This window comes from Aphelocoma coerulescens, chromosome 2, assembly GCF_041296385.1.
Source record: "Aphelocoma coerulescens isolate FSJ_1873_10779 chromosome 2, UR_Acoe_1.0, whole genome shotgun sequence".
Taxonomy (NCBI): Eukaryota; Metazoa; Chordata; class Aves; order Passeriformes; family Corvidae; genus Aphelocoma; species Aphelocoma coerulescens.
In genome coordinates this window covers 145,592,411-145,618,671 of record NC_091015.1, presented here as the reverse complement: position 1 = coordinate 145,618,671, position 26,261 = coordinate 145,592,411, and the positions used below count along the sequence as shown (strand labels likewise).

Here is a 26,261-nt window from a genome sequence, read left to right as displayed (position 1 = left end):
ATTAATTGTTGGACTGAATGATCTTAGAGGTCTTTTTCAATTTAAATAACTCTATCATTCTAGGCTCGTTAACAGTACTGTGGGTGGATATGTTTGTATATAACCTTAGTAAGCATATCAAAAGTTACTTTAGTTACTTTATTTTACAGTTCATGTTCTCCAGCTTGGTTTGTTAACTGCTATGCATATTAATTAAAACAATCAGTGTGATGAATATAAATAGGATCTCATGAAAGTGGTTAAAACAGGGAGATAAATAAAAGAGTCCCACTTCCATAGTTGCTGTATCCTCTCAAGTTCCCCCACCTTTTCATAACTTACCAGGCTCTCATTCCAGCCTTTGCAATTTGTCACTTTTCTGGAAAAAGATATATTTTAAATTTGTGAGGTAATGTAGTTACCAAGTCTCCTCTCTCTATTCCTAACAAAGATGATGCCAAATCTTTTGATTCTCTCCTTCTCATATATTGAACAATGTCCTTTTTCTTTTGCGTCACAAGAAACAAATCAAATGTATTTTCATTTCATGTTCCCACACTGGTAATTGCCTTTTTACTCTTATTTCAGCTGTCCTTCAGTACTTCATATGGACCTTAACCCATATCTGAGCATATGAATAGCACTATGAAAACCATTGAAATAAGGACCTTGTTTTATTTATACATCTGTAAAGCACTGAGTACAGCCAGAGCTCTGTGAATAATAATAGCTAAATGATAAGCCTCTCCCAATTCCACATGGTAGCTCTTTGAAAAATATGTTTTTTGTTAAGGACTCTAAATTCCTCTTGCTTCAGAGTTAACTCATAATTGGAAGTTCAGAACATGTTCCACCCCTTTCTCTTTTTTTTTTTTTAATGAGATCCATTGAGGTCTGACAAAATCCCAATTATTGGAAATGGTGCATAGCTTTTGAAACAGTACATGCCATTAAATTTGTTGGGAATACCTTTAGATCACAAATACATAGAGAAATCAAGAAAAAATAGGAGCAACAGTTTAACTAGCCTTGATGAGTGAGCCAAAACCAGACATTTAAAGTGTTTAGGTTTTTTCCTGCTCATCAGTTCAATTTATAGCCATAGCAAGTTTCCATAAATAATGGCATATACCTTTTAGTCAATGCAAGTTAAGTTCCTTTTTCTAAGTTTTCATTTTACAGACCTGGCAACTGCAGTTTAATGTGCTTTAGGAAAACACACATGTAATAAGGATAAATTGCATTTCACCATATAACTGAGTCTCCAATGCAGATTTTAGTCTGCAAGTGATAAACTTACTAGAATTATTGCCAAAGATACAGATTTCATTTGCCATAAACCCCTTATTTTACTTTGACAATAAATAGAGATTTTGCATTTAAAATATCATTTTAAAATACTTTCAAAATGATGTGAAAAGGTGCTCTGATAAATAAGCATCAGGTCCTGCCTGAGTGCTGGAAGCAGGACCGTACCCATTCACTTATTTTGAGTAGCAATGTGCTGCCACTCCACGTGGCAAATGGATTTCTCCTGACTGATGGTTCAAACCTCCTTTGCCCACGCCTCAGCTTGTGCAGGACTCTCATGTGGCCGGGATGGGGATGCCAGGTGAGCACTGAGAGTGCCTTGCTTGAGGTGAATTTGCCATTTCTTGAGCTTGTTCCCTCTGGCAGCCCCTGTGCAGGTCAGTGTCACCCTTGACAAACTGCACAGGGTCACCAGCTTAAAACCCTTCCTGTGGATTGTGAATTTTGACCCACCTTTAGTGTTAAACACTGGCAGGTAACTTATAAAGAACATAATGGTAACGGGGTATATTTTGGATGGATTATTTCAGGTGCTTAAGCAAGGCAGTGAGAGAGTGGCAGGCCAGAAGAAGGCATTCATCAAGCCTGTTTTGCCACCAAGGAAAACGTTGGCAGATCCACAATGTCAGTCCATGGTCTGTGTACCCAGGGGTTATCTAGAAAGGACTTCAAAGTGGGTAGGTGACTTCCATGGCTTGTTCCAAAACATATTAAGGTGAAGTAAATTAAATTTCTGTATTGTTTTTTATTTTCTGGAAAACTTAAGGGCAAGATGTTTCTGTGACAAGCCTCATGCATTTGGAAGCACTGGAAGAATGTGTCAACAGTTTGAAATCTGGGGTCTGACAAAGTGGCCTGTATGCTCAGACAGATGTTTCGGTGATGAAGAAACTTGCAATTTATGCCAACAGTTTTGAATATTTAAAGCTCTTTCCTGTAGAAGTCCTTAGTTGACTGAAGTAGTACCATGGATCTGAAGTTGTCTGCAACTGAATTCCCCAGCTGAGGTTTGTCTTGAGACTTATGTGTGGGAAGCTCTGCAGTGCTGCGGATGATATCACAACTGGATATCACAACTGGAAACTCAGAGAATATCATGTTTATTACTTATTAAACTGGCTGTTCCACCAGTCCTTTAGTCTCTGAAGGATATTAAATGGCAGACACTGCACAAATAAGGAAGCCTCTCACATGATAAGATGAGAACAGAAGGACTCTGGTGGCCTTTAGGGCAATACAGTAACCATTTTGTGATCTGTCTCCAATTGCTGGTCATCTTTCATTTGTGTGTGGTTTTACTAGCCTGAGATATGCTATCCTATTTTTTCTCTTCTGTTTGAGTGCTGCTGTATGTGATAACCCTGGTTCCTTAGAAATTACCTGCTGATTTAGTATTCATTCTGATTTGAGATGTTTGCAATGTACTTTTCCTCTTTACTGTGTTTTTTTCCCCTTTATTTATTTAAGAATGTGCGAGTATGTACCTGCATGAGACAATTTTGCCATGCTGTAGCTGCATGGTGTTACTGTACCTTCATCTCATCTCCCTGAATGGATCCATGTGATATTTGACCTCCTTAGGGCATCGTACTCTGCTCTCAATCTTTAGGAGTCTGTTCAGCCCTGCGTTTGGAAGCCTGGTGCTATCATCATGCTAAGCAGAGCTCATTAACACCTGTCAGCCTGGAGCAGGCACTGCAGTATGTATGCAATGCTCAGGTGAAACATGTGGTCATTGCAATAAAATGACCTTGAGCTATGAGGGTAAGTTTTGAGCCCAGACTGCCACTACATATTTGTGTTGATCATACACATGTGCTGTTTTTTCTTGTGCACAGACTAGGAGGTTGCTTAAGTTAGGCACAGAGGAGTGTCACAGGGTAATGATTGTAAGATAAAAGATGGTAGATTTAGACTAGGTACAAGGAAGAAGCTTTTCACAATGAGGGTAGTGAGGCACTAGAACAGCTTGCACAGAGAAATTTTGGATACCCCATCCCTGGAAATGTTCAAGGCCAGGCTGGATGGGGCTTTGACCAACATGGTGTAGTAGAAGGTGTCCTTGCCCATGGCAGAGAGGCTGGAATTAAATTATACTTAAGGTCCCTTCCAACTCAAACCATTCTGTGATTCTCCAGGAAGAGAATTGACATTTTTAAGATGGTTTCTGCTCAGACACAGGTTGGTCATCATGACAGAAATCTTATGTGTCCCACAGTGATATATGAGCCAAGCTCACACGTACCTGGTGAAGCAACCACTGTGGTGCAAAAGCAGTTGCTGTTCTAGGGAGGACACCCATGACGCAGGGCATTGGAAAACCCACTGTTGGAGATTTGATTCACAGCCTCTAGGGCACACACTCAGGTCATCATCAGTACCCACACATGGATCTGATTTAGCACATTATTTTAAATGACCAATGGAACACATGACCTCATCCTCTGCTCACCAGCTGCATTCAAGTTTTACCTCCAGAGCTGGATGGAGACCCTTTTGAGGTCTGGCTTAAGATCAGTGGTGTTTCTTTCCTGGGGTGCTGGTTGCCTACTGAGTCCTGAGCAGTGTTTGTGACCCCCAGTGGAAAATTGGGAGGAAGGAGCTGCAAGGGGTTGCATCCTGAGATGCAGCCATAAAAATCAGCCTCTGGAAGAAAAAGAGCCGCAGAGAGACTGAGTTTTCTGCTGGGACTAGTGGGGATTTGTTACAATTACTAATGTAAGTGCAATAAGACGATGGGGTAAATGAAGTGGCAGTTTCTGCTTTCTATTCCCTGCTGTCTCCTTTTTCTTAAACACTTCATGGCGGGGCTGACAAGGCCACTTCTCCACCTCCTCACAAGGGAGCATGTTGTCATTTTAACAGTACAAGTCTTTGGGAGCAATAAAAATGTTTTTATTTAGTTGCTGTTTTTTGAAGCTGCTGTGTGTGCAGGATGAAGTTGTCAAACTTTGGGCAAGATCAGTGCTCAGGATTTGATGCTAGAGCATTAAGGCATAAGGAAGCAAAACCCAACCCCTCTGCTTCTGCAAGGCCGGGGTGGTGTCCATGTGACAGCACTTCCCCAGAGTGGAAGGAGGCTGCTGTGTCCCTGTAACAGTGCTGATCTCAGCAGAGACGTCTGTGCTGCGGTGTGCTGAGATGTGTCATCACACACTTCCCACTGGCTCCAGTGACATGTGTTCCCAGAGCGTGAAAAACACAGTGTGTGTGTGAGAGCCCAGAACATGCTGCTGGAACACCCACTGGAGGATCCTGAGGAGACGATGCAAGAGGGGAAGGACCTCCAGTGGCCATGCACCAGAAGAGCTATGGGCTGAACTCTTGAGTAATGCTTCTCACTGAACACTTCTTGTACCCAGGCTGGGGCACTGATGCTGTAATAGTTGGCAGAGGGAGCCCTCTCACTTCCTGCATTCTTGTCTCTGAATCCCCTTGCACCCATCAGTCATATCTTGGTGACACCTGGCAGGCAGACAAGCACTTCACTTGGAGCAGTTCTGTTGTCTGCTTCTCCTGCCGACTCTAAGCCACTACAGAAACATATGGGCTGGAAATGGTTGCATTCTGCTGTTTGGCTTAAGTAAGAATATTATAATCGATTTGTAATAAGGCTGTTGTTCCTTCACACTTTTGAGAATGCCTTTTCTTAGTCTTGGAATATCTAGCCACAGCAGCAATCTCCCCCCCACGTGCTTGCTGGACAACATCCTTATAAATGTTGACGGGGAACAGTCTCTGTGGCTGGTAGGCACTGCCTGTTCAGAGTTGTCCAGGGACCTTCTTGGATAAGTATCATGAAACCTGAGGCTGTGAGCATGGAGTTGGATGGTGCTTTACAGCCTGCAAACAGTTGTTATGCTGGGTTATATTACCATGACCTTGTTTATAAAAGTGGATGGTAAGTTTGTCTTCTCTACAAGCTAATGGGGCTCCTGACAGCTCTGTAGAAGTGACCTTGATTGTGTTTTTAATACACTTAGGATGGATGGCTTGCAATGTGTTAGAACATTTTGAAAGTGGACAGGGAGCTCTATCAAGTACCTGTTGTTTGACCTTGCTGAAATGGCATCTTTAAATGACTGCTTTCCAAAATATTGAATCCTGCTTGAATGTTTTTAATTCCTTGGCTTCATAGAAAATTTGCAAATCTTACTGAAAATTAGACAGTCTGATTAGGAAATTATTTGATTAAATAACACAATACACTAAAGCAACTGTCAGGAAACCTATGATCCTGGCTGCCCTGTCAAATGGTGGATATGTTAACACATAAGATAATGGTGTTCCAATAGGAATGGTTTGATTGATAATGATTTTCCTTTAGGGTAATGTAAAAAACAGGTCCTTTTCTGGGGGAAAAAACCCGGTATGTGGTTTTCAATGGAAACCTGCCTAGATTTTTCATTCATGAGATTTAAGAAGGTGTTGTACTGAAGGACAGCAAACCACTGACATGCCCTTTCCATTTCCACTTGTTTACTACTTAAGCCCTAGACAAATGTGCAGAGGTATTTATCACTTTACTCACTGCAGCATGAACTCAGTGACTGAAAAGTAAAATAATTTGGTTTTGATTGGGTTATAATGTGCTATGAGAAAACCACCATTATATTGTTCTTCTTAAACTAATAAGTATTTTTGTATTTCTTTGTTTTGTGATTTGCAGACTCAGCTCTTGGGAGTTTTACTTGCTGCTGCTTCAAATTTTCTCATTAGTGTCTCTTTGAATATACAGGTATGATATGGTTTCTCTTTATTCAGAGTTGTTTACATTTAGCAAGTAGTTCCATTGCAGTTTGGTTTTGGTGACGTTCAAAATGCAAAACTGTTGTATTTAATAAACCTTCTCTCTTTCATTAACTGTAATCTAGCAGTGCCCTGCTGTAGTTGCTGTAAGTTGGGAGTTGTTGGGAGCTCTCAACCTGTTCTGTGCTGTGATTGTCATACAGGAATAGAAGAAATGGTTATAACTCCTCCTCCTTTGAATGTGCCAGAAGGAAATACCAGCTGTGACTCACTTGTGGTCCCACTGAACCTGGGAGGAAGGAAGGATACTATGAGAGACAATATCAAAAGCTTTGATTAAGTCCAAAAAGATTACATTAACTGCCTTTCCTAGATCAACTAGGTGGGTTACCCTATTATAGAAGGAAATGAGGTTTGACAAGCAGAACTTTCTCCTCATGAAGCTGTGCTGGCTGTGGCCAATGACTATGTTGTCCTCCAGGTATTTTTCAATACGTCCCAGAATAATCTCTTCCATTATTTTACTGGCACTGAAGTGGGACTGACAGGTGTGTATTTTCCAGGGTCTCCTTCTTGCCCTTCTTGAAAATCAGGACAGTGTTCACCAGCTTCCAGTCAGCTGGGACCTCTCCAGATCCCCAAGACTGCTGAAAAGCAATCGAGAGAGGCTTTGCAATTACATCAGCTAGTTCTTTGAGGATTCTTGGATGAATCCCATCAGGCCCTATAGATTTGTAGGGATCCAGCTGGAGCAATAGATCCTGAACAAGTTCAGGGTTAGCTGGGATTTGATCATTCTCACAGCCATGGTCCTCCAGCTCAGGGTACTGACACCCCCTTGGTCTGTCATCCTGGTTGAAGACAGAGGCAAAGAATGCCTTAAACACCTCTGCCTTGTCCATGTCCCTGTTTGTGAAGTGACCATCCTCATCCTGTAACAGGCTGATGTTATTTCTATGCTACCTTTTGCTATTATATATCTGAAAAATCTCTTTTTATTGTCATTCACATTTCTGGCCATCTTCAACTCCAGCTGAGCTTTGGCCACACAAACTTTCTCCCTACAGTGGCAAGCTGCATCTCTGTATTCTTTCCAAGTCACCTGACCTTGCTTCCACTGGGCACACACCTTCCTTTTTTCTCTTATTTCCAAGGGAAGATCCCTGTTCAGCCAAGCCAGTCTTCTGCCTCTTCTGCTTGACTTCTGACACTGGAGAATTGCTGCTCCTGTGCTCTTAGGAGGTGATGTTTAAAAAGTGACCAGCACTGTCAGACCCCAGCACTACAAAAACATTTCCCAGGGGACTTTTCTAACTAGTTCCCTGAGCAGCCTGATGTCTGCTCTCCTCATGTCCAGAGCTGAGGTTTTGCTGCACTTTTCCTCCTGTCAACAAAGATTTTAAACTCGAGCATTTCGTGGTCTCTGTGGCCAAGATGGCGCCAGTCACCGCACTGGTGACGAGATCTGCTCTGTTGACAAGCAGCAGATCAAAGAGGGCATCTTTCTGAGTTTGCTCCCTGAGGACCTGTCCCATAAATGCATAAAGGCATAAAGGTTTTAAGAATATTGGACCCCAAAACAACTTCGACCAATTCAGCTTTTTTTTCTGCAATTAAGATAAAATAATCTGAGTAAATACTATTTAAATCATAAAAGTAATGGGAGGTGCCACCCTTACAACTGTGGTAAAGGGTTGTGGGATGTCATTTATAAAATCCTTTCTGTTTTAATAATTAGAATACATACTCAGTAGAAAGTTAAATTTTTCATTATAATCTCTATCTTGTAGACTTCATTGTATTTTTAGGTCTTCTAACAAAAGTTTTTAAAGCACAGAAAACATTGTTGTGTAAATTGTCCAGAAGAAGTATTTTTGCTAGCTAGTATTTTAGAAGTTGTACAGGCCTCATATAAAGCTATTTCTTGCTTTTTCTGTAAAGGATGAAACAGAAAGTTGTGGAATATGAAATCCTCTATTCATAGTAACCCACTTCATTAATGGTAGAAGGTTCTTCAGTGGTTCCCTCTTATTTTAAACATCATTAGCTGGAGAATCCCATAGAAAGAAACCTGTTTAGCCAGAGGTGGTAGGCAAGTTGAGGTGACTGCTGCCTCTCCAACATGAGTTCCAACCTGCTGGTGGTGACAGCACTAGGACAGGCTCTAGGAAAACCTCAGAAGTTGAAGTGGAAGGGTAGAGGTGAAGAAAAGTGAAGTAGAAATTCAGTCTAGCCATAATGATGAGGTTGTTCAGACTTCACATCTTTTGTCTGCCGAGCGTACTGGATGTCAAAGTAGATGCTTCGCAAGGGGATGTACTGAGGCATAAAGGCAGACTTCTGCTGACAGCCATAATCATAACAGCCCTTCCTGGATTTGAATGATCAGCTTTTTAAATGCTGGTTAGGGAAACCCAATAGCTCTCACTGCCATTTGACAGAAAGTTTAAACTGAAATTTTTTATCCTTTAAATTAGGTTTTTCTCCATTCTTCTAAATATGAATAATGACTTTCCCTAGATCTCAACATTTATTTTCACACTCCTATTAATGGGACAGGCCAATTTTTTTTATTCTCTGTCCCTCTCTGATCATGCAGTCCATTATCCTGCTTCTCCTCCCTCTAGCAGCTATAACTGAGTTATAAACAGCCTCCGCCTAAATACCATTTGCACACATTACTGTGCAGAGAAGATGAACATCTGGAGAACGAAGGCTGTAGGGGAGTTGCTGAGCTCTCCATCCTGTGTTCGCTGCACATCTTTAAATCTCACTATGCCCTCAAAAGTTAATCCTACAAGATTCTGGGGTGAAAACACATCTCAGGATTCAGTTAAAAACTTGTCCTATTTAATTTTTGGCAGAAACTTGTATTCTTTAGTGATAATTTGAATATTATTTAAAATTAATTTCATCTGTATCTTCGTTGGACTTTTTTTGTTTCCTTGCTTATAAAAATGGAAAATCCTGGATGTTACTGTGAAGAATGTGTGTCTCAAGTTTGATTTTCTTTTGCTCTTTTTCTCCTTGGAGGGCTAAACTTCTTCCTAGAATTTCATCCCTTGAACAGGTTCCACAGCATGAAGCTCCAATAATGGCACTGACTAAGACTATGGGGTGTTACAGACTTTGCTGTTTGGTCCATACTCTATCAAGTAGCCTACAGAGAAGGATGAGAGTATGAGGAAAATTCTTTACAACCTCCCCAGGCTCTGCAGGGAGACTTCTAAAGTCAGATAGCAAGTGACGGAGAAAAAAATTTCTTTTACCACCACTTGTACTGTAATAACTGTATCATTTGATTCCCACCTTTTTTGACCCATGTGCAGAGAAACTGGAGAGCAATTTAAGAAAGGAAATGATAATCTGCAGAATTAATGTGGTAAACATTGCATCATTCCCAGTTACGACACTTTCTTGATGGAGACTGCCTGGACTCTATTTCAGAAGATCAGTGTGATCAAAGACAAATTACCGTTCCATGTACAGGTTCTTGCTGTACAGCCAGAGAGAAAACAATTACGACTTGTGTCAATGATACCTTCTTCACGTACCAGGAAGTGTTGATGAAGTATTACTTGAGTATGTGTTATACCTGTGCCAACTGTTTTTTCTTTAGAAAATAATGGTTTACTTATGATCTCCTTCTAAGGTCAAACAGGAGATTGTAGCCAAATCATAAATTCTATTTAATTAATTTAGAGTCCTCCCTACAGAACATGTGATTAAGTGCTGCCTTTTCCATTTTGAAATGATATTTCTGGTGAGGATAGGTTTCATGGACAGGAACACCCTGTTGTCTGTTCCTCCTGTCCCAGTTTGTTGCCACAGTTCTGATTCTGCCCTGTCTCCTGCCTTTGAGTGTTTCCAGATTCAGAGCACAACTGCTGAGCTTTGCTTTGAGACAAGAACAGATGTGTGTGGTGATAGCTAGGAAGCACTAGCTAGTACTCACTTAGCATTTTTTGGGTTTATTCAGAGGCCTAACTTTTCAGCCCTTTCCACCATGGCTGAGAAAGCACATCTGAAGCAGCACTGAGTTAACACAAAGCTCTGCAGCAACAAGCTCCAAATCATGTTTAAAAAGAAAACCTCGATGCACCTGCAACTTGAAGTTGACAACCCCCTTAATTATTCCCCTTTTGTCAGACATAAGAACACAATGGAAGTCTTTCTATTCATGCCTGTTCCTAATAATTAATTTTCTAGAAATGCGCTCATCGCCGACTGGTTTGCCAAGCAGAGCAGAAACCCTACTACACGAGCAAGCTATGGTGGTGTGGGATTGCCCTCCTAGGGCTTGGAGAGGTGGGCAATTTCACAGCCTACGGATTCGCCCCCATTGCTCTTGTCGCTCCACTGGGATGTGTTTCTGTTATAGGTGAGACGATTTGCCATTTCTTGCTTGGGTATATGCTTTAATCAAATGCTTGCTTGTGGCTAGAGGAATAATACCACAGAAACTGCAGCAGGAACAAGAGGAAAATGTTAATGTCGTGGTTTGAAATTATTCATATAATTACATGAGCTGACAGTTTGACAAAAACTGTCTACTTAAACCAAAGACTCTTCTAATATATTTCTTTTTCCATGGTTTTGTCTTTTGCGTCACTCTGTGCTCTGCTAGTTCCTGCCCAGTGCTGTAACTGTTGCCAGCTCTGCAAGCTCCCAAAGAGGGGGACTGGCATCCTGCTGCACGCACAGAGCTGAGCTCTGATCCTGAGTACCTACAGCGTATTTGCTGTGTTACCATCACAGCAAGTGGTTTCTGCTACCTCTTCCCTGCCCATCACCATGATTCATGTTGATGTGGGTAAACTTGCTTGACTCTCTGGAGTGTGCGACAAAAAGGGCCTAGAATTTCCAGAAATATTTAGTACACTTACAGGCATTATTAGACATGTTCATTTGTTCTTTTATGTACAGATTAATTGGACTTTAGCTGCAGTGATATGATCTCGCTCTTTACTTCATGTGGGGTTTTTTGTTATTAAGGTGCTCAGACAGTATGTCTGTTTCTTTGACAAAGTAACACATTTAAAAATATGTCTTCATGTTGTACTAGTGTAAAGCAGGGTAGACAGGGAAATATTGTACAGAGGCTGTAAAAACAGGAGTACAGGGTGCAGCTGCATCCCTTAACCTAGTCACTTCACATCCACAGCTGAAACATCCAGGACTGAAATATCTCAACAGTTCTGAACATGCTGGAGCTCATTTACTTGCTATTTGCAAGTGATAACAGTTCATGGCCAGCAGCTACCAGTTGCATGCTTGGAAGTGACATTGCAGTGAGCGATTCTCCACAGGGAGGTAGAAAAGATGAATTATCTTCCCAGTGGACTGCCTGGCTGCAGTGGAAGGAAGCAGCTAACCATGTGTGGGTGCAATTCAGCAGAGAGAGAGGGGGAAGGAAACTGCAGGCAATTTACTGTAACCTTTAATGTTAAACTATTGCAGAATTTCACTTATAAAGCCATGTTAGTTCTTCATAGTAGGAAAGATTTCTCAAAGAAAGGAATGAGATATTACCTCAGTTGAAAATGTAAATTAATATGACATATCCCAGTGTGATTTTGGTGGCAGTAGTTATATCTTTAACAATTGTAAGCATTGTCAGACATCTCTGAACATCAAAGAATATTGACCAATCTCACTTGTTGCCCAAACTGAATAAAATGCAAATAGAGAAAATGAGAAAGAAAAAGCAAAAAGCAGTGAGTAGGAAAAAAGATCCCAATATTTATTAAACTGAAAAAGATGAGATCACATTTAGGGTTGTTTTTTATCCAAGCAGATTCCTTCTTTGCTTTTGCAAAATGCGAAGAAACATTGCATCTGGTGATTCCTTCATTCTCCCCTTCCCTTATTTATAACAAATACCAAAAACCATTTTCCTAACTGTTATGTCTTACCAAAATTCTCATCTCCTTTTTTTATTTTTAATGGCCCAGAATGATTATTCTGGAAGATCCCAGAAAGCACATTATCTTATATTCCATTCCCATAAATCAGCTGATAGTATCCATTTCATAGCCCAAACAATAGAAATATCTGAAATTTTATTTAGTCTTGCAAACATTCCCTTAAGGAAGGGCAAGTAAAAATTGTGTAGACAGCCAATTACAGCAATAACTTCCCAGTAACACTTCCTAGTACAAGATGCTTTCCTGTCTTCTGAAATTAAAGCCAGAGAGATCTTAATTTTTAAAGAGTTCATCATTTAGGGCAATGACAAACTGACTAAGTCAAATGTGCATCATCTGCTAACAACTGGGCAATGGGTAGTTTAGGCAGCAGGTCTTCCAATTTAAAAGATCAAAAATATATTTCTCATTAAGTTGTGACCTCTTTTAAGTGGTGGAGGGTGGCCTTTGCAGAGTCTAGCTGACAGGTTTTTTTGAGGTATTGTTTGTTGGGGTTCCTCCCCCCTGGCATGGGGTCCTGTGAGAGGGGACCCTGGAGTAGAGGCACAGCCTACAGGGTTTCCCTACTTCCTGGTCAGTCCTGTTCCCCATTGGTTGTTTTGTGTTCCCCTGCCCGAAAAGGACCCTGCTGGTCCCGTGATCGCGAGGTTCTTCAGCAGGACCCCGGCCATGCGGCTGGAAAACAAAGATCTCTGAAACATCTATCAAGAATCAGTCCCTGTTTTCCTTCCACGGGCCTCGCTGTCTATACATGTTGCAGAAATCCCAGCAGCAACAATTGTTGGATTTGTGTCTTTCATAAATTAGTATTTTTTAATGAACAAATTAAGTACTGGATAACAAACTCCAAATGTGTACCTCAACCCTAAGTCCAAACTCCTGAGAAGCATTTCGTTCCCAAATTCAGTGTCAACACGTCCTGTATGGTAAGGGCTGACTTTCACTGACATTGGAAATGCAGTACATACAATGTACTGAAGAGAAATGTGCTTTGCAGTATGTCCAGTCACCTAGGGGATTCTCTGCAAATCCCTGTGACTCTGGGTTTGCAGGGAAAGTTTCCTTTGCTTGGAAACCAGGGTTTGGAGGAGGATAAGGCAGACAGGAGTCTCTGCCCAGGATGGATTTGGGCTGTACCCGTCATATATCTCCAGACTTCTGAGACAGGAAGCATCTTAAAATAGATGGAGCCAACATCTATTATGCTCTGCTACCACATTTAACTACATTCAACTGAATTTTGCATGTAACCTGGAATCAATTAAATAGTGAAAAGTTTTTGCCTCTTTCTATTGAGCTGGATGCTTCCAGTGTTGTGTTTTAAAAAGAATACAGCACCAAAGATCATAAATTGGCATGGCACCAAGAGATTTAATTTTTTTTTTTTTATAATTAAGCTAGAAAAACTATATTTTCCTTCTTACACAGTGTAAGTATTTCTGTGTGTGGTTGCAATGATGCAAGCTCTACATCTGTTCAGGGTTTTAAATAGTTTGAGAAGACAGCAGTTGTTTTCTTCAAGAGGAGAAATTAGTAAATTTTTAATTTAAGAGTGGAGGAGTAATACATGTTTGATGTGATCATTAAGAAACTTTCTATACTTAAAAAGTAAAACTCATGTTTTACACGTAGCTTGGGTAATTTTAGGTTGCAGTGGTTTATAGCTCATCATCTTGCCTTTGCCTGCAGAAATGACTTGGGGATGGAAAAGGTGAGGAGAGGCCAGGGGTGTTGGAGATAATTTCTTCTGCAGTTTTCATCCTTCTATGGGGAGTTGTTTTACACTTGACTCACTTAGCCTGACATTGTTAAGATCCCTTTACATTTTTATGTGCTCCGTGTAAACAGTAGTGGGGTGCTTTAGGCTTTGAAAAGTTATATTCCTGATGAACTTCAGGAAGATTCTCAGATACTCTTGTAGAAATTTATTTCTCCCACTCACTGTAATGTAACATCTTTGTGGCCCAAGAACTTGAGATTTTGAGGACTCTGTTACTAATGATATCTAGGAAACATTCACCAAATTATTCTTTAAAATACTTGATTTGTACTTGTCTAGAAGATGTAACAAAAGGATTTTCAGGGGTTTTCCTTCTCTCTGCAGTGTATATTTCCTATAATCCAGATTACAGAATTAAGATCACCTTAATGGTCTCTCTTTTGAGCACTTTCTCAGATGGGGAAAATTTTTTCATGTTGTTCACTACTTTTCCAGTACTAATCTTTGATCATGTTAGAAATGTTACAGGTTCAGTGTCCAGGACAGCTATCAACAGCTATCTGTAATGTCTTTCTTTGTATTTAGTGCAGCATTAATATCCGTCATATAAACTAAGAATGGGTTTTAGTAGTCAATTAAATGTAATAAATTTGTTTCCAGGTGTCATTTGAGCTCCAGCAATTAAATGCACTACATAGGTCATCATCTCTCCAGATTTTCCTGATTCTGTGGCAGACTACAATAGCTTGAGTTTAGGGATGGATTGAAGCATCTGCAAGTTTTTCAGTACTGGGATGGTCCTGAATCACTTCAGCTTGGAAGATAGGCTGAGGGTCTGTTCATATAAAGCAGACTTTGAGGTCGCATCTTGAAATGTGACTGGCCACAATTGCATTCTTGTAACTTGAGCACTGCTCAACTGATTTAGGGTAAAATCAACCAGGTAAACATAAACTGCTTGATTAGAAGGAAGCACACCCTTAATTTGCATAAAACGGTAAATTCTTGGTCTCAAAATGAAATATTGTTGCACAAACTGAGAGAGGTGCATTAGTCTTTGAATCATGTCTAGTTCTCTTCCCTTGGTGTTTCATCCAGACCAGTGGTGAAATGGGTACAAAAGTATTCTTCTGGATGGGTGAGTTTAAATGCCTTTACCTGACTGAGTCTGTTAAGCTTAAGAAAATGAACATTTGAAGCAAATATTAAATTCTGTGGTTTGCTTTTGGTTTTTTTTTAACTATTGGAGAAGACAGAAGTAGTGCAAGCTGTCTATGCATTTATGAGGAGAGCACTAATCTTTTTAAATAGTGCATAAAGCTCATCTAGGAATTGAAAAGAGGAAAAGAAAGGATATACTAATACTTGAATTTATGAACAGTTGTGACAAGAATTAGTGTAAGACTTAGTAAAAAACAGAGGCAAAAAGATCATAAATAGCTTGAGAATCAGGAAAATAGCTTAATAGTGAAATATAGTGAAATAGTTCTGCATAGGAAAAATAAATCATGCACCCTCACTTAAGTTTTTTATGGCTGGATTGGAAGAAATACAGAGAATACATACTATGAATCAGTATGTATTTTCTATCTTTTACTACTTCTGTTGTGTATTATCCCTTTCCTAAAGAAACAAACAAAACCCAATCCTAACTGCAGCTTTCATGTCTAGGAAGCAGAGGAGTTATTTTGTGAGCTGGATTCTCACCATTCATTGTCTGCTAGTGGCAGAACCCACACATCACACTGGTCTTTATTTCTATTTGTGCTGGAGAAAACCTACATATTGAGACGATTGTAAACGATCACTCTCCTAAGAGAATGAGCAGCTGACTGAGCTATGTGCAGCACCATTACAGCCCTTCCTCAAGGCACTTAATTGCATATCATGAAGAAACTGTAAATTTTTTATAATTTTTTCAATTTACATTGAAATTCACATGCTGCAATGCATAAAAATTCATTCAATAATGTGAGTATATGATCATTCAATATATAATGAATATATTCATTCAATAACAAATGTAAACCAGCCTGGTTTATGCTAATGTATGAAAAGATGAAGATTTTTAGATAACAATTAAGGTCCTGAACAAACCCCTTCCCCCATCTCTCACCCAACAGTTTTTATGTATCATGATTTTGATGTAGTGTCAAATAATATTTTCCATTTGAGTTTCATGAGCATTCAGAAAGGCTCTGTCATATAGATACAAGCATTTTACAGGACCTATTTACTTTTCAAATTATGGATATTCATATAAGCATGCAATCAAGGCATGGAACAAACTCAAGGATTACATTAGGATATATTGGTTCTGTAATGTTTAATCCTTAACAGATCATCTCCCAGATTTTCTGCCCTTCTCTTGGTCTAGCATTGTCACTGGCCATGGGAGTTGGATCTCTGCCTACTTTTGAAAGTTTTACCTTAATAGTTAGTGAAAAAGCTAAAAATTATTCTGATTCACCCAAAAGTACACAAGTCTTCTCAGATGACCAGGGATGCAGTCTTTGATTTGATGACTTGACAGCTGATAATCCAGGCCTAGGGTTGTGCATGTTCTGTGTTCCCAAAGCCAGTGATTCAAAACCAGCAAGGCTTCAGAACAGTGATAAATTGCTTGTTTTGTTGCTGAGATATTGCCAGCTTACTCTTTGACACAATTTTTGGTCTGCGTTTCTGTATTGTTGTATTGTATTGCTGACCAGTAAAAAAAAATACCAAGAAGAAGAAAACTATCCCTCACTCTGACACAGATCTCAATCTCTATAACTGTCTATAGCTTTTTTTAAAAAATAAAGCAAACAAAAAACCCATTGCAAAGACATATTAATACTTTTCAGCACAGCAATTGCCCGAGTTCCTCAGTCTATTCACTCATAATGGTGGAGGAGGAGGAAGCACAGTTTCTGTGGAGGGAGAACAAGAGAACCCTGGCATGGGAAAGGGAAAATTGCGGCTGAGTGGTAGGGAGTTAAACTTATGCTGTGGTGATGGGATGAAATCAAGGTGAAGGAGAAGTGGACTAGGAGGAAAGTATGGGGGTATAACATCACTGGTAGAGAGGAGGAGGGGTGGGAAGATGCGAGACACCACACCTGTGATCTGAGGGAGGGTGGGAAAGGAGTGGAGAGTCTGGGAAGTTTCAGCAGGTCTGCATTTAAGAACTGAATTTAGGATAAAGTAAGGGCTTATATTCATGTATCTGGTAGGCCTAGTTATAGCCTCTGGGTGCCCACTTACTCTCTTGCAAAAAGTTCACAAGACCTAGGATAACTCAGGTTAGAAGGAACCTCAGAAAGTGCCTAACACAACCTCCTGCTCAAAGCAGGATCAGCTTGGAGGCCATCCAACAGAGAGGAGATGGCAGCGAGTGTGTGTTGGCCTTTAAGAATGTTGTCTTAAACTGCCTTTTCTGGAGGAGTTAATGTCTTAAGCAACTAAGTGCACCTGGGATTGTGAGTGGGAGCACAAAGGAGCTGAGGAAGAGGAGCAGAGCAGCTGGGAGGGCTGTGGATTTCTCACTGGGCTCCTGGGGAACACTTTGGTGTCTTTTGTCTTGCCAGCCAGAAAAAGCTGCAAAGCTGGCAGAAAGCAAAATTAGCAAACACCAGCCTGCATTCCCAGGGCTCCTTTCATACCCCTCCTCCCTGACCCATCTCCAACAAGACAGTCAGCTCTTGGTTTCTTTGCTTTAATCTGATTCAAACCTACCTCGAAAATTGAATAATATGAAAGACAATCCCAAAGTCAAACTTGGGAGCTTAAACCCCACGTAACTAACAAAATAAAAGTAAAATTAAAATGTCATGTTCTCTTGGCTGTGCTGCCATAACTTGCTTAAAATTTAGTCCTGGAGGTAACAGCCAGAGTTTGAGAGGCTACTGATCAGTCATGTATATTTTCTAGCATCTCATCAGGTCTGTGTAACTGTTTTCCGCTTATTCTCTTAGGTTTACCCTATTTCCTTTTCTTCTTCACTTGAATGAAAATGGAGCATTGGCAGCTTACCCACAAAGACAGTTGTCTTTTGTGTTCAGAGAACCTCCTGGGTCTCATTCTCCTCACCTTGGTACCTCACCTCTTACTCCAGTTTTTTCTCTACTCCTAGATGGTCTAATATGTGTTCTTAAAACCTCTCCTATTTTTAGATTCCTCTACATATTATTCTACATCGTAAAGAGTATTAATTATACATAGATTCTGTTGAGCTCATGATCGCTGGTGCATTACCAGCTATCTCTGGAGACAGAGCTTGCTGCATTTGAATGCATTATTAAAGCTGATGACAGGCTGAATGACAAGTTTCATTATCTGGCTGCATTCCAGCACATCCTTGTGCCCACTGCCAGCCTCAGAGGTTGTGCTCCCCGCCCAAGCTGACACTTGGGCATAACTCATCTTACCCCAAATTGGATGCCAACAGTGGAATTGCATTTACTAGACCTCTGCTGAATGCAGAGAGCCCAGACATGGAGTACTCAAAACAAACAAACAAACAAACAAACAAAAAACAACAGCAAAAAAAATCACTGAAATACCAGTCCTTTAAGCAACAGGTCTTTCCTGTGACAGAGACGGTCTAGGTGAGTGGGCTGAGGTGGGATTTGTGAAAGCTGTGAGAGCAGGGAGACAGAGCAGTAATTAATTCCTGCACTATATTGGATGCTGCTGCTTCTTTCCTGGTTTTTGTCCCTTCTTTATTCTCTAAACATAGGTAGCTCTGCTATTACCAGTGTTGCCTGGATACCATCAGTGTCTTCACTCCAGCAAAGTCATCACTGAAAAATTGAATAAAGAAAACCGTACCAGGCAACTTAATTTCAATGAGGCATTTTCAGTTGAGGATCCTTTTATTGCACTTACTCATTTGCACAGATCCCCATCACTCTTGATACGGTTTAATTTTATGACTTCTACTATATCTGATTTTCTACTGAGTGGAAAACAGAGGCATGATGGTGAATTCCAGTTCTCTGTTTGCCTCTTGGTATGAACCTCTCTAGATTTTTCTAGAGTACATTTACTAGCTAACCACAAAGTAAATTTTCCATGAGAACAATTGAGATAACGAGGCAAAGATAGTTGTAAAAATGTTGAACTGTTATTTCAATAATAAACCATTCTGTAGACAAGTACAGAGCTCTTGTAGCAGCATCCCATGACTCCATTTCAACGCATCCCTTTGCTGTCCCTCCTGAGCAGTCTTTCTTTGAGGTTTTTGGATGAATCTAACATCACTGATGCACCTCTCACAGAGGACTTTGCTCATCTCTTTTACATAGGAGCTACCCAGCCTCTTTTTCTTCTTTTTAGAGGTAGATGTTGTGTGCTGGAATAGAGCCATGTCTCCCAGTCTCATCCATCCTAAGTTCAAAGCCCTTCTTTCCTCTCTAACACATGTCCACACTGAGCTGCTCACCACAAAACCTGCCCCAACCACTGCTGCTGCTCATCTTCCCATTGCTACCTATCCTGAGGAGGTATGACTAGGAGCTGGCAGAGGTCAGATGCAAGAGCTGAACAAGAGGAAGTGTTTCCCAGAAAAGAGGAAATAATTTCTAGGACTCACTTCCATTTTTCTCCTCCCTCAGAGCGAGTCACTCTGAAAGACCATGGACAGTGCTCCCATATGGTACCTGTGTGGGGTTTTCTCCCTGTCTGTTTGCAGAAGTCATGACCACTTAGTTCATACTAAATACTGTGTTTTTGCAGTGACTTTCATCTTCTCAATTGTACTGCTGGTACTTTACCTATAAGCCTGTACTGCTGTTACTTTACTTCTAAGCCTCTAATACATTGAAGACTAAAGAAGCAGAACTTTATTGCTCTATGATGCAATTTGCCTTAAGCCAGTCCATACAGCAAAATGGGGGGTGAAACAGTAAGGCTGATCAGTGCCCAGTTTTCCTGACATATCCACATATGACTGAATCAGATCAGTTTAGGCAGTGTCCCTGCGTGGGAAATAGGAAGGGCATTTTTTCAACCACGTAAGAGCCTGCTGGATACGTCTGAAATCTTACAGAAACTGAGCATTGGTTGGCTGCAGGAATGGACTGCTGGATGTTTATATCATGGTATGGTGCAACAACAACACCCATGAGATATATTTAAACTTGTCCCAGGGCAGGTTTTTGTTATAGCACTTGATATTCTAACAAATATACATATATGAGTCTTTATATTTCTATTCTAGGTAGTGCATTTATTTCTGTCTTTTTCCTAAAGAAGACCATGAGGACTGCTGATATATTGGGTAAGTAAGCATTTGCTAATCTAGACGTGTGCTGCCATATGCTTAGCAAGCTGTAACTCTCACACAGCCCCCCACCTTCACACTCCCACTTTCCCAAGCAAGTGTTTCAAGGCAGATACTTTCAAAATTGGGAAAAAGTGATAGAGAGAGAATCTTCCTTGCATGAGGAAAAGACTGTATTCCCAAATCCTCTGCTCTTACAACTGTAACTCATTCCTTATGTGTCCTTATTGCTCAAATTTATTTTCATTTTCTATTTTTGCCTATGAGGTTGTCTTTAGTATTATCTTTATGAGTACGACACAGAATTAATAAAAACAGGGAAGTTATTGAGTTACTCATTCAAATACAAGATTTTTTTTTTCTTACTGCATACATATTGCACAAAAATGCAAGCTCAATTTAAAGTGATAACTTCCCTTCTGGTTTTAGTATTATCACTTCAAAAAACAAATAATCATATTGTCAAGTGTTCAGTTGGGAAATGTGGTCTTCACTGTAAAAGCCTGTCAACTTTTTGTCTGTGTCCAAGATTTTTTTGCATATCAAAACTTCCTGCCTTGAACACAGTAATAGTGAGAGAAAAGCACATTTCAGGGTTTGGGTTTTACACCAAACCATCTCAACTGGGACAGTGCACCTGATGCAGGGCACCTGATATTTCTGTGGGTTCCTAGCATCTAGGCTTGATTGTCCAAACTGTAGTGAGGACAGCTGTTCTCATGAATGTGTTGGAGAGATCTGTTCCGTATCATTCCAGGAATGCTATATACAATTTATTTAAGTTTGGAATCCAAGTTTGCCAGCTCAGCTGCTAAATTCAACCCCCCCCCTCCCTTCACTGATCATGTTTCCCTTATGGCCTTATACACTGTGTGTTGCTTTAACTAGTGTTCAGCTGATTTATTTTATTTCTGTGAGTTTGACTTTGCAAGATGGATTTAACAATGTTGCTACATTCCATAAGAATGAGCTGTACGATGGGAAATATGGTGATGGTTTTGCAAGCACATAAATATAACACAGTTCTGTTTTTCCAAGGGAGCTGTGTGAGATAGCAGTGCCAGCAAAGCCCTCTGGATGTGCTTTGTTTTGTATTCCTGAGCCTTGCATTCTGTGCCGATTTATAGGCTTACCAAGAATTTTAAAGATTGCTTGAAGAAAAATTGATTAGCTAATATCTTCCTTAATCCAATACAGTTTATGGTTTTAGGATCAGCTCACTTCTATCTTGATACTTCAGTGAACATCTGTGTTTGTCAGTTGGATGTCCACAAGGCAGAACTTGCAGATTTTTATTAGAAACATAATAATGCAAGTTCAACCTTGAAAGGGGCCCTGACAACCTAGTGGCTGAACAGTCTATTGCAAATCGTCCTTTTATAGAACAGTTCATAGATCTGCAAATACAACAGGGAGTGGCCAGAATGTTGACCTTATCACAGCTTCGCATGAGCACTGGACTGGCACATATGTGTTGCATCTGATGCTTCCAGGGCAGGTTGATAGCTGGTGCAGGTCTCTGTGGCCACACTGACTTTGGGACAGTTGTTTATTTACGCTGGTTAATGATCCAGCTGACTGCAATAGTAGGAAACTTGTCCTTTCAGTTTAGGCTAAGTTTGTGTGATGCACCTTTTACCTGTGAGAAATACAAAGGATTGATTCTCCTTTTTCATAAATTTGGGTTTATAATTGACAGTATTTGAAAATGCATTGTTGAGTTGGAACCCTAATTCACATGGCTTTACTGACAGCTTTTTTCACATTTCCAAAATTCTTTGAGTCTTTAATAAAAATTAGAATATATAGGGCTACAAATGCAAGGCACTCCAATTGGCTAAGTACAGATCTGCTTAAATGGACTTAAATTTTCTTCTAGAAAATATTTCCAAACCAGCTGAAGATCAAGTATGACCATGATTACCAAATACTGTATTGCCAAACTAACGTGTCCTTTTTTTCAAAGGAGGAACACTGACTATAACAGGGATATACTTGTTGGTGACATTCACTCCAAGTGTACCTCAAGAGCTCACAGCACAACAAGTACAGAATTACTTAGCCAGCTGGCCTTTTTTGGTATATTCAGTGAGTATCTGCTTCACACTACTCCCTTAATCAGAAAAACTGGGGTTACTGGGCTTTTTACAGTATTATGAATTAGTGGCAGCAAAAATGCTCCTGAAAATAAATTGTGATTTTCATAGGAAAGAAAGTCCCTCATCATCCTACTGAATCCAAGCTGAAAATATGCAGCAACAAAGGATATTTTTTAACTACATATCAGGGGAAAATCATAATTGTGCAGTATCAACAAGACCGGAAAGATTAAGATGTTTGGGGAACTAGAGGGAAAACCTAAATATTGGTACTGCTTAAATTTCCTATCTATGTGTTCATGCCACCCTGTCTGCCTGTACGCCTAAGTTACAGGGCTTTTCTGGAATGTGATGGAATTGTGCTTTTAAAAATCAGGCCATGTATGTTCTTGGTCCTGCTGTTGTTCTTTCATATTATTCTGTTTTATTCTTAAGCCTGGCTGAAAGGAGCTTTGCAAGGAGCTGAGATGTGAAGGGGTGGCCTACTTCACTGCCACTTAGGTTAATCTGAACCTGAGTTGGAATTCAAATACAAAAATACCATTTTGATTAAAGTATCTGTATACAAACTTCAAACACCATACATTTTCTTTGATGTGTTTAATTAACATCAGGAACAAGACCGGAGTGAGTCGGATGAAGTTCTGTCCCTCTTTTCCTCTGGAAAGCTGAAAATGTTTTCCTTCAGCTGAATGTAAAAGATGCAATCTAGGAGCTTCAGAAGCAGTTAGTTTTTCCCAGTAAAGTGACTCACTCAAGTTAGATTCTTAGTGCCCAGGCTTTTCTCAGTAAGATTCTCAGTTAGGAGGCCACTGAGTAGACAGTTTAAGGACCTTAATCTTTTAGCCAAACTTCAGACTTTACATGCATCTAACTATCCATGAGCTACTGATTAAACACAAATGGCATGCTACCATAAAAAATATTGATCCTCGCTTTCAATTTGTTGTGCATTTTAAACTCTCTCTCTATTTTTTGCGCCCTTTAAAAGATCCTGAAACATGGTGATAAGAGCTCAGTGGAAGAAATTAATATTCATGCTGTCTAAATCACAACATGTCCTTTCAATCAGGCAGTAGAGAGGCTTTTGAAGGCAATACCCAAGAGTTTTGGGGTACCCAGTAAGGGTAGCTTCAGCACCCACAGGAGCTTCAAGAAGTCCATGCAATCAGCAGAGTAAGAGGAGGGAGTTCAAAACAGGGATATCAGTGCTCTTTCTTTTCTACTGAACATCACCGTCTACCATTCAGTTCCACTTACAGATGATAAAGTAGCCTGACATTTTAGGCATGGTTTTTAAATTTTTGATTCACCCATTTGTGCAGAAATGGTGGAGAGAGAAATCTCCCTATCCATGCCCAGTGGCACCAGAAATTTCTGTGTGGTATACCATTCCAATTTTCTTGAAACCAACACGTTGATGGAAAAGGGCTTTTCCCTACCTCAGTACTTTTTTGACTTAATTTCAGGAAAAGTTTTCAAGAATACAACTGAATGAGTAGGAAGACTGTGCTGTATTCTTCTTAGGAGACACTGGGAGGAAGTAGTAACCCCTGAACTTTCTTTCCTCCTCTTATCTCTTTTCCCTACCTCAGCCAGCATCTAATTCTACATGTAGAGCATAGGTTGTAGGGAAGGATGGAGCAAGTACACAGCAAATCTTCTTGACTCAACAATATATCAAGTTTTAATTGTTCCTTCTGTTCCATGGATCCATCTGTGTTGAACTTCCTCTGACCAAAGAAAAGGGGTGAGTGAAAGGCTCCACAAGAGACTCTGAGATACCAATCTGGTTACCCTGGTATGCTGCTGGAAGATCAGGCAAACCCTGCTGTAAACATTCTCTTTGGGCAGGGAACGAGCTCTTCAAAATTGTTTGTAAAATGCCTAGCACAGGTTGGCTGTTGGCATAAAAAAGTGCAGCAGAAGCTGCAGAGTTTCCAGTATAAATATACAGTGAAGAGACAGAAGTATAATGCAGTGCAACAGTCTTTCTAAAAGTAGCCCCAAAGTGTGGTCTGCTGACAAATACAATGCTCCAGTGGTACAAAATATTCTCTGTGCATGGTAAACCATCCCCATGTGGCACTACACTGGTATATTTTGCAGAAGTAGCCTCTAATTCCCACAAGACAACTTTGAGTAATCTTCTGAGACTCTGCAGTAGCATAATTATGTCTGAGCAAGAATGACTATCCTAGATTGTTTTTTTCTCTTTTGCTTATGCGCACTTTGAGTTTCTACAGAAGGCCTAAATCATAGATGAAGCTCTTAGGTTTCCCTAAACAGAGGCATAGTAAGAATTGGGTTGTTAATATTTAATCTCTGCAAAATCAGTCTCAAAACATTTCTGCTTTTCTTTCAAAGTGCCTAGAAGACTATTCTGCATATGCCAGAAAAACAGCTGAGGCAGACAATGTGGTATTTTGTTCTGGTGCCGTCTGGTAATGCTTAGAAACATGAAAAATATGATTATTAAAAAATGTTGATGAGATGTGAGCTTGAGGAGACCTCAGTAGAGATTAGTTATAATAGCAAAGATGATTGTAAGCAGGTGAAATTCCTTCAATTCCTCTAAACAGAGTATGTGAAGCTGATATAATCTCTGCACTTCCCATTCCTGGGCTTCGTATTTATCACTACCACAGCTATCAGTGATGAGGGTAAGGTCTGTTTTGGGTAGGAAGCATCTGGGGCACCCCAGGAGGGTTCCTGGCTGTGTGAGGCCCTGTTAGGAGCTATGCACTCTGCTTGCAATGTGACTTAATTGTCACAGACTCTCCTTTGTCTTCTGATTAAAGATGACCTGTAAGTTGGTCACCAAGTGACAGAGAACCATGGAAGAATAGTTAGGCTGCTGGGCAGCACTAAGTGAGAACTAATTGTTTGAATTTCCTGCTTAGTATGTGAGACTTGACAGAGCTGAGTAAACTGAAACAGCAGCCCTGAAAGCAAACATAATTTATCTGCCTGGGTTTGTCACAGGACTGCCATCTCTGGCCCTATACCGTAGCTGCTCTTGGGGTTTCCCCAGGAGATAGTCAGCCACACACACGAACCTGTGCACCTCTTCCAGAGCTGCCATCAGGGACTCCAATGTCCTTTTGATGGTTTTGCTTGGCTGTTTCCTTTCAGACATGTCTTCTTGGTGGGTTGGTTTACTTTTAAGCAGGAGGAGACCACAGTGGAGTTTTATGGTAGCTTTAGCAAGAGAAGAGATCATGAAACAATGAGGACCAACAGAAGGCTGATGGACAGAGCCAGCTACGATGATCTGATTCAGTCAAAGCTGGTGCTGCTTGGGACTACCTGCCACTGAGGTGGAAGAGAGTGGAATGAGAGAGCTGCTGTAATGGAGCAGTTTGAGCCAGTGACTGTCCCTTGGCTTGTTTTTGGATGATTGTTCTTGCATAGTTTGAAATCTCAGTGACAGATGGTGATGGTGCTTCCCCCTGCTGTGATTGTCTAGAGGATATAAAATGAATCAGTGTAGGTGTAGCTGGCTGCCTGCAGTAGGGTTGTCTTGTGGGTTTCTGCACACTCTGGTAACCACCCAAAGGGTCTGGGAAGGGTGTCTGGTGCTCAGGTTTGCGCTGGTGAGGGAAGCAGATCTCACAGTGCTGTGTCACCTGGTGCTGTGGCCCAGTCCCAGTCACACCATCCTGTGTGCCAGACCTGAACTGGTGTGTCATGGAAGAAGACACCTAGGACATCTCTGGAACTCCTTTCTTAACATAGGTACCTTTCTGAGTGGGGAATATTTATTTAGCATGGATTTCTTCTATTCTGTTACCAATTGTTCACTGTCAGAATAGCAAATGAAGCTACTTGGTGGCTGTTGTAGCTGCAGCCTGATAATGTGATATTCCCCTCTGGCCCTAAGATGTATTTGCCAGTGGCACAAAGGGCAAAGCTGTCACCTTTACTTCTCCTCTCAAGTCCCCTCAAAACCTGTCATAGTTTTCAACAGGGAGGCCAAGATGAACTCACCTGTCTGCAGACCTTGTCATTTATTGTGTCTTGGTTCCTGATTTAGACATACCCAGTGCTGCACTGTTGAATAAAGCTGGAGAGGCTGGCCAAGTTACTTACTGTGAGACTGAGGCAAAAACCTCTTTTTCCACCAGCTGGTGGCCCAGCATTCATGTCTGGGTGCAAGCCTGGTGGGGAGGGACATCAGTCTGGAGGAAGATGAGACCAGCACTTCACAA

The 26,261-nt window shown here is 40.6% G+C and overlaps 1 protein-coding gene across 5 annotated transcripts in view; it reads left to right on the top strand.

Moving 5' to 3' along the window:
• The window catches only part of NIPAL2 (NIPA like domain containing 2), a 52,787-nt gene that overhangs the window by 11,732 nt on the left and 14,794 nt on the right, over positions 1–26,261 (top strand). For all 5 annotated transcript variants that reach the window (XM_069005206.1, XM_069005205.1, XM_069005207.1 and 2 more), the window contains exons 2-6: positions 1,821–1,967; positions 5,960–6,028; positions 10,249–10,420; positions 19,889–19,948; positions 21,918–22,039. In XM_069005206.1, the coding sequence (XP_068861307.1) occupies positions 1,821–1,967; positions 5,960–6,028; positions 10,249–10,420; positions 19,889–19,948; positions 21,918–22,039 (570 nt within the window). The remainder of the gene's footprint in view (positions 1–1,820; positions 1,968–5,959; positions 6,029–10,248; positions 10,421–19,888; positions 19,949–21,917; positions 22,040–26,261) is intronic.